The sequence below is a fragment of the Limulus polyphemus genome, unplaced genomic scaffold (genome assembly GCF_000517525.1).
Source record: "Limulus polyphemus unplaced genomic scaffold, Limulus_polyphemus-2.1.2 Scaffold792, whole genome shotgun sequence".
Taxonomy (NCBI): Eukaryota; Metazoa; Arthropoda; class Merostomata; order Xiphosura; family Limulidae; genus Limulus; species Limulus polyphemus.
The window spans coordinates 137,809-147,066 of NW_013666402.1; the positions used below are offsets into that span (position 1 = coordinate 137,809).

Sequence of the window (9,258 nt, forward strand, 5' to 3'; positions counted from 1 at the left end):
ATGTCTGCGGACCTACAACGCTAGAAACCGGGTTTCGATACCTGTGGAGGGCGGAGCACAGATAGCCCATTGTGTAGCTTTGTGCTTAACATTAAACAAACAAACAAATTGTATAACTTTGCAAAAATTTTGTAGTAACTCGATCTTCGTAAGTTACACAAGTATTTTTGTATTTCAGTATGATTATAAAGTGATCAAAAACATAAAAAATCACGATAACCAAAAAAAGTAACTTATCATGGAAAAAGTCTGAAATTTTGAGAAACAAAAAATAAAACGTTAGGATGCAAGTTACAGGAAGAAAGAAACAGGTTTGTTCAACAAGTTGAGGCAAGATGCAGCGAGAAAACGCCGGGAACAAACCCGAAATACAGTAGCACATCAAACTGCTCGCCAACATATAGTTAGAAGAAGTCAGAAGCAATTTTGTAACAGAGAAGCACGTCCTTCAGCTCACCAAGATCCTGACCAAACGACCCCCCTTAGAGCGGCGTTTCAGCTAGTATTGCCATAATTTAATCATGATATTTTTACACAAAGGGTCTCGACTAGTATTGCTATAATCTAATCATGGTATTTTTACACGAAGGGTCTCGATTAGTATTGCTATAATCTAATCATGGTATTTTTACACGAAGGGTCTCGATTAGTATTGCTATAATCTAATCATGATATTTTTACACGAAGGGTCTCGACTAGTATTGCTATAATCTAATCATGATATTTTTACACAAAAGGTCTCGACTAGTATTGCTATAATCTAATCATGATATTTTTACACAAAGGGTCTCGATTAGTATTGCTATAATCTAATCATGATATTTTTACACAAAGGGTCTCGACTAGTATTGCTATAATCTAATCATGATATTTTTACACAAAGGGTCTCGATTAGTATTGCTATAATCTAATCATGGTATTTTTACACGAAGGGTCTCGACTAGTATTGCTATAATCTAATCATGATATTTTTACACAAAGGGGTCTCGATCCAACTTATTTTCAGGGATTATACTGCTGTGGAAGTTCAAGTATACTTAAGAAGGTATGGTAACGTAATTTTTGTGGAAATATAACTAGTTTACATATAGCAAATAAACGATAAATTTTTCGTGGTATATTCTTTGCTAATACCCTGGTTTGATAAATCAGTCGTTTAAACTTACCTACAGAAAATTAAAAAAATATATTTATAATTTCCATTATATTTCTTTATCTTTTAAAAGGACCTTTCACTGTGTTCATCCCAACTGACGATGCCTTTGCTAACCTTCCTGCTGGAGTTTTGGAGGAACTCCGAAATAATCCAGAGTCACTGCGACGTGTACTTCTCTGCCACGTAGTTAATCGTTCTTTAAACAGACAAACTCTACAGAACAACATGATTGTTGAAACCAATAATGGCCGTCGGCTTTTTGTTAACGTTCTTAATGGCGGAAAGGTATGAATTTTAAACTAATAACATTCTTATTATAGGTGTTTTCTCTATTTACTTTGTATATATTACATTTGACAATTAAAACCGTTAATAGCACATTTTTTGTATTATTTACTAGTTTTATATATAATTGTCAAATCACGTTTTAATTCAGTTGCGAAAAGTTGTTGTAAGCTACACAAACTACTGTAAACTGAGATGTTAAAATGAACTAGGCTATTGAAACCCAAATACAAGAACAAAACAGTTCTGCTAAAACGTTTTTAATGGAGACAAGTCTGTATATTACGACTTACAAAGATAATGGCATGGAGGAAAGTGTTATCCCCCCCCCCCATTATTTTACAACCAACCTAATAATACGTGTATCTTATTGCTGGTTGGATGTTAACCCCCGAAGGATGAGTTACTCTTAACACTCCCGGTTACCTACAGTTATCAATCTGCATTTTTCTATTATCTAAACATTGGTTTTCTGACGACAGAATGAGATAGTTGAAAACGGAAAAGATGGAAGCTTATTGGTAAGCTCTTCTGCTCGTTCCTAAAGTCATCCGATGGGACAGCGGTAAGTTTCCAGGCGTACAAAACTAAAAACCGAGGTTCAATTTCCTGCGGTGGACATAGCAGATAGCCCAATGTGGCTTTGTTCTAAAAGACAATCAAACAAACAATCATTATCCCAACAACGATCATAGATATCTTTATCTTGAACAGTTTCATTAAACTCGCGCTTTAAACATGCTTTTGTTATTTGCAATGTGTGTAATACGTTTTCCCAAAAGTTTAGAAAAAACTACCTTTACACTCCAGATAAATATAAAATAATATATTTTTATTTCAACCAACGTTTCGCCTTTGCGGCTTCATCGGGGTTAATATACACAACTGTTTGATTGTAGAATATTCGTTAAATTATTAATATTCTGCATATGTTATTCCCAGAAAACTAAAGAAACATCGTTAAAGAATGTTTCAATGTTGTTGTTTTTTTTTAGCTGATCTTGATTGGAGGATCCAAACTGACTGCTTCGACGTCGGTTCAAAACGGTGATGTCTACGTCATTAATGACTTGATCTACCCAATTCCGGGATTGGATATCTTCACGGAACTAAAGGAACACCCCAATCTGAGCCAGCTGATGTCCTTAATCTTGACATCTGGGCTTCAAGAAACTCTTCTTGGTAAGATTCCCTTGCTGGTTTATTCACTTATTTAGCTATTGGAATAAAACAAAAATTAGTTGATTTCCAAACTTAGAATTATTTCAACATATATATATTCACATTAAATGGGTTTTCAAATGTACGGTATAATATTATCTTCAGTTATTTCGGTGATATTGTAGTTGAACGCAAAACAAGAATAAACTTATATATGCAGCCATTGTGTTTCAAAGCTCTTCACCAAACAGTAATTAAATTATTACTTTTAGCTTCTTCAATAATTAAGTGGGCTATCTGTGCTGTGTTCACCACGAGCATTTTTTAGCCTTATAAGTCCGCAGACTTACCGCTGTACCACTGGGGGTGGGGGTGGGGGGGGTGCAGTTCATGTATGTCTAGAAAATGAAAGAGTGAAACTTAGGAACTTAGCATGTAACCAAAAGTTAGTGTAATGCTTGTTTGTTTGTTTCTTTACAGCTACACCATGGGCTATCTGTTCTATGCCCACTACCATGCCCAGAATTTTCAGCGTTATAAGCCTTCAGACTTACCGCTGTGTATCTGGAGGGCTTAGTATTATTGAATAAAAGAATGCGAAAGCCCCGAATTCTTTAGTTTATCACGTATAAAAAAGCTTAGTTTCTGTTTAATTAAATTATATTACATTTCTATTACAGGAAATGGGCCCTATACCATATTTGCACCAACAGATACAGCCTTTGCAGCAGTTCCAGACAGTGTTTTGCAGGAATTGATGTCCAATCCAGATGCCTTACAAGGTAAGACTGTTTAAACGGTAGGTGTATACTGGAAATCTTATAAACATCTATTTGTAAGAGTCGAGAAAAATCAAGTTATTTGAAACGAAACTGCTTGAGGAGAAATATAGTTAACGTGATAAAAGCATCCATTTGTACTAAATTCTACAATTCTGAATTTCCAGAGATTGAAATTTATGCATTTGATCTGAAAAACATGCAATGTTAATACAAGTGCGAGAATTGTTGAATCTAATAACGTTTTTGTTTTCTTCGATATTTCAGACGTATTCACTAATAATGTATCAGAAGAGTAACAATAATATTTTTGGTTATTTTCAGAACTTATAATGAATCATGTTGTAGAGGGCGTTCACTATAAGAAAGAGTTCACCAGTGGCTTTATTCTCCCGACATCTCGTGGCAAGCAGCTGCAGTTTATTCTGCCACCAGGTTAGGGATTAAATATTAAGATATATTAATGAATATTTACAAACCAATAAACCTTTTTTTAAAAGATATATAAAAATAAAACCACCATAAATGTGTTACTTTGTCACACATATATTCAATATTAGTCACTTAAACTTTCAGATGGAGTTTACAGAGTCAACGACGCCAACATACAGGAATTCGACATCTCTACTGGAAATGGTGTCATACACGTGATAGACCATGTTCTTTTCGCGCCACCAGTAACTCAGCCGGGTCCTGGAACATCAGATGATAGTCAAGTACAACAACAACCCCAACTTCCTGAAAAACCTCTATCTGGTCAGTCAAATCTCCCAACAACCGGTCCTTCTTCTGAACAGGAACATCCCCAACCAGGTCATGAAGTATCAACTTCTGGTCAGCCAGAGAAACCACCATCTCAGGAAGTCTTTGTAAGAATCGATAGTGGTCAAGTACCTTCTCCACCAAGACTGGAAGTTGAAGGTGGTCCTTCTCAAAGAAATAAAATCCTTCAGATCATTAAGATGCCTGGTCTCAATATTCAAGGCAAATTAGTTGGTCTCAGCATCTTTTACGAACTCCTTGAAACATCGGGTTTACTAGACTTGCTTAGGGAGGAAGGTAAACGATATGCTTTTGATAAATAATTTTCTGACTCTTTCAAGAAAATTGTTTGTTATCTTATAAAGTATATAGATTACCACAGTTATGCTTAAGAAGGATGCCAGTAGATTATTTTTTTCAAAATGGTGACGTAAAAAAATAAAGTTATAGCTATATAATTTTATACTTTAGAAAGCGAAGTATAGATTCAACAGGATTTAAGGGAAAATGTACTGTGGGAGTTCAAGCGCAATTTCATGAAAAATTGAAAAAAAAACAATAATGATTTATTTGCTTATGTAATCCTATAAATAATACTGAAGAAGACTAAGTGCTTTAGGAATTTTTTTTTAATAAAAACACTTCTTATTGGTAGGTCCTTTCACTGTGCTCGTCCCAACTGATGATGCTTTTGTTAACCTTCCTGATGGAGTTTTGGAGGAACTCAGGGATAACCCAGAGTTACTGCGGCGAGTACTTCTAACCCATATTTTAGGCCTTTCTCTCAACCCTCAAACCCTTCAGAACAACATGGTTATAGAAACTAATAATGGTCTCCAGTTATTTATTAAGGTTTTGAATGATGCAAAGGTATGTTTTTGGAAATCACAAAAAAAGTCTTAGCTGTCAAGTGTAAGAAAATTTAATTATATGCCAGTTACTACTTGCATAGCATTTTTACCATTGGCAAATATATTGCACTCCAAAATCAAAGTAGTTCATGGAAATAAAATGTTAAGGCTGTTTGCACTCTAATACGCTGTTTTGAATACATAAATCACATTAAAATTGGTTTTAAATTTTGTTGTTTGTGGTTAAGCACAAAGCTACACAAAAGGCTATCTGTACTGCACTCACCACGGGTATCAACGCCCGGTTTTAGCATTATAAGCCTTCAGATTTATCGCTGAACCAATGGGGGCTTTTAAATTTCTTATAAAACAAGAAAAAGTCTTATAAGGTGGTACTTTCCTGCACCTGTAATTAGTTCCAAAAATAATCATGTTCGCCATGTATTATGTGCAATCAATTACAGAACTGCAATTAATTCCGGAGATCATCATGCTCAGCGTACTACCTTAATTGTAGCCACTTTGATACAATGTTTATCATTTTGTCGTCGTTTTTAATTCCATAATATACCATGTCCGTCATCAATGTCTGTAGTTAATTCCAGATAATGTTTATTAGATTGTCGTTGTTGTAAGTTCAGAAATGTTCATGTTCGACATATTATAAATATTATATTTCAAGTTATCCCATTATAAAAGAAAAATGGAGAAAAAATATTTTCGTAACTTGTGCATATAATCTTATCACTTTTTGTAAAGCACTGAGGGTTTCGTGGTTTGTGCACCGCTACCGCAAAAGAAAAGAAAATGGCACTCCAGGCTTTGGGGTCGTGAGTGCGATATAAGAGTGACAATCAAGTCGGTCGCGGGTTCTAATCCCCGTCCCATCAAACATGCTCGCCTTTTCAGCCGTGGGGGCGTTATAATGTAACGATCAATCCCACTATTCGTTGGTAAAAGAGTAAACCAATAGTTGGCGGCGGGTGGTGATGACTAGCTGCCTTCCCTCTAGTCTTATACTGCTAAATTAGGGACGGCTAGCGCAGATAGCCCTCGTGTAGCTTTGCGCGAAATTCAAAAAACAAACAAGCAGTCTTATTTGTTCAGTAGTCCAGTGGAAAGAATTTCAATTCTTTTGTCGTTTCGTTTTAGAAAATCTTAATAGGAGGAGCCAAATTAATTGCATCAACAGTTGCACAAAACGGCTACGTCTACGTTATCAACAATGTTATCTATCCTGTACCTGATGTAGATATCTTTGCAGTTATTAAAATCCGCCCCAACTTTAGCCAACTGTTGAATTTAATTGAAACATCAGGACTAGAAGAAACACTTCATGGTAAGTTTATTTTTTCTTTGCTGGATAAGTTTCCTTGAATGTTTCAATTGTGTAAGACATTGTGACGTACTTAAAGATGACTTTTATGATGAATGGCATGTTGATCTGTTTTTGGTAAAGTCTAACGTGATTTAATAACCAATCAGTGACACAGTCAGTGACCAAATTAGCAAGATTTAGATTATTAGGAAAATATTTAATGTCTTTTAATAAATTGATATTAACAATTAACTTTTGATCAAACAAGCTATTTACATAGATGAGAGCTAAAATTAACCCAGTAATGGATATAAATCTAACGTTCTAACTTAAAATTATTAGAATATATCTTTCCATCATTGCAGTGCCCTCGCTGTTAACGATATTGTCGACTACTGTTGTTCGGACTACTCAAGAGATTTAGGTTAATTCTAAATCCATGCACCTGAAGAGTTAATTTTATTCAAGGAATAACGTGTCTACTAACTATGAACGACTTTTCGTTCAAGGAATAACGTGTCTACTAACTGTGAACGTATTTTCGTTCCAGAAATAGTGAGTCTACTAACTGTGAACGTATTTTCGTTCCAGGAATAGTGAGTCTACTAAGAGTGAACGTATTTTCGTTCCAGGGATAATGAGTCTACTAACTGAACGTGTTTTTGTTCAAGGAATAATGTGCCTACTAACTATGACCGTATTTTCGTTCAAGGAATAACGTGTCTACTAAGTGTGAATGTATTTTCGTTCCAGGAAATGGATCTTTCACATTCTTTGCACCGACAAATGAAGCATTTGCGGCAATCCCACAAGATGTGCTACAGAATTTATCATCTGATTCAAAAGCCTTGCGAGGTATAACCTTTTTTTCTGTTCTAGCATGAGTGGAATCATAACACAATCATAAATGTTAAACAAAACTTAGCTGTATAATGTAATATTAACTTGATTATTGATACTTAGGATTTCGATGTCTTGGAGTAAAATGAAAATACTAATTCTTTACTTTCATAAGAGTTTCCCTGTGTTTTATAGATTTTAGGTTTTCCTTCGGAAAGATGTTTTACTTATGCAACTGGATTACACCCGAATAATACAATCATTACTTTCAAATACTAAAATGTATAATTTAGATATCTATAGTACCAGGTGAATTGATGTCTACCATTAAATTTATTAATTAGTAATAACTACGCTTTCCAAATGTGCTAGGAATTGTACGTGAAGACTTACACTTGTCAGTTCTGCTTGGTAATATTGCAGAGGCTAGTTATTTATTGTTAATTGTAATTATTATTGTAGAATTTTAGCAATATCGTGCCAGAAAGTGTACCTAAAACGTTAGTCAGTAGTAATTATATGTGAACCGAAGATAAAGAAAGCAACGACGTCAAACTAAGAAAACACAAGATTAACTAAACCATGTTAATTTACTATCGACTTCAAGGCTTGAAATAATAGTTTATTAACAGTTACTGATATTATATTATCTTGTCAACTTTATATAACAATAATCTTTTAATACCTATAATCGGGCGAGAGTAAGTTATTTAAAAAAAGGTTATTTTCTCATATTTCCAGAGGTACTACTAAATCACGTGGTAGATGGCGTTCATTATAAAAAGGAATTTATCAGCAACTATGAACTCCAAACTTCTCGTGGTAAACCATTACGATTTTTGGTGGCATCAGGTCAGTTATGAATACAAATGTCGAATTTGTGTGCGTGAGTGTGTGTGAAATATATTCACTCTTCTTCTACGTTCCGTAAACAAGAAAGGAACAAACTGAAAGTACAACATTCACCCTAAGAGTTAATGAAGTGTTTAAAAACTAGCAGACATAGGGGATGACGTAGGGTTCAGATCCGAACGACGATCTTCCCTACGTTGCTTTTTTTTGGGGGGGGGCTAAGGGTATATGACAAGTTGGGTGACAATTGGGCTAGTGGTTCTCCATAAAGGGACACAAGACTTGGGGATATGGGAGTGACATAAATGGGGATCAGATCCAATCACCAGCCCTTCTAAGCCACTCCTAAAAAAGCCATAATATTATATGCCAAGTTTGGTGACAAGCGCTCCAGTGGTTCGCAAGTTTTTATAAGCGGACACAAACACGTTAAAGTTTTTCTTTGATTTGCCGGTTTATTATTACAACAATAGTTTAGTAACTGTTAAGAACACACTTAGTTGAAGGTGTTCATTCAGTATTGTGTGTAAAATTTCAGAATTTATATTGTTTCAGTAAAAGATAATAGCATCTCATATTTATATAAAAATATCTTCGATCTTGTTAAGAAACGTTAAATCTTTATTGGGGATACAAGTGATTGAGCTAAATTCACATAATCATATTCCCCTTGTTTACCGTATTACATAAGTCTACTTTAACTTTCAGATGGTTCAGTTAAAGTTAACGACGCCAATATCGTCGAATACGACATTTCAACGGGAAATGGAGTCATCCATTTCATTGATCACGTTCTTTTCACACCACAATCATCACCCGAGGTTGGTGTTAGAACACTTGTGGTTAGTCAAGAACAACGTCCATTATCACCGCAAGAATCCGTAACACCTAATACTGATCGAACAACTCACCCTTCAACTACTGGCCAGTCACAACATCCAGGACCTATAGAAGGTTCTGTAAGTCCTCATGGTGGTCCAGTCCCCTCTTTACCTGAACTCAAGGCGGGAGGTGTTACTATTCCTTCAACCAAAAACACCATCGTTCAGATTATTGAAATGCCCGATCTTGATGTTCAAGACCAGCCAGTTAGCCTGTCCAACTTTAATGACTTGATTCAAGTGTCGGGTCTGACAAACTTGATAAATCAACAAAGTACGTATTTTAGTTTTATTATTAATTTTGGAACATTATGATTAAAATATTATTTACGTAGTATATATATATATATATATATATATATATATATATATA

The 9,258-nt window shown here is 34.9% G+C and overlaps 1 protein-coding gene across 1 annotated transcript in view; it reads left to right on the forward strand.

Annotated features, from left to right (window-relative positions):
* LOC106460542 overlaps nucleotides 1-9,258 on the forward strand; it is a 32,488-nt gene that overhangs the window by 7,856 nt on the left and 15,374 nt on the right. The window contains exons 7-16 of the mRNA XM_013920259.2: nucleotides 1,227-1,441; nucleotides 2,437-2,623; nucleotides 3,283-3,384; nucleotides 3,706-3,816; nucleotides 3,958-4,440; nucleotides 4,799-5,013; nucleotides 6,147-6,333; nucleotides 7,066-7,167; nucleotides 7,894-8,004; nucleotides 8,713-9,159. Of these exons, the coding sequence (XP_013775713.1) occupies nucleotides 1,227-1,441; nucleotides 2,437-2,623; nucleotides 3,283-3,384; nucleotides 3,706-3,816; nucleotides 3,958-4,440; nucleotides 4,799-5,013; nucleotides 6,147-6,333; nucleotides 7,066-7,167; nucleotides 7,894-8,004; nucleotides 8,713-9,159 (2,160 nt within the window). The remainder of the gene's footprint in view (nucleotides 1-1,226; nucleotides 1,442-2,436; nucleotides 2,624-3,282; nucleotides 3,385-3,705; nucleotides 3,817-3,957; nucleotides 4,441-4,798; nucleotides 5,014-6,146; nucleotides 6,334-7,065; nucleotides 7,168-7,893; nucleotides 8,005-8,712; nucleotides 9,160-9,258) is intronic.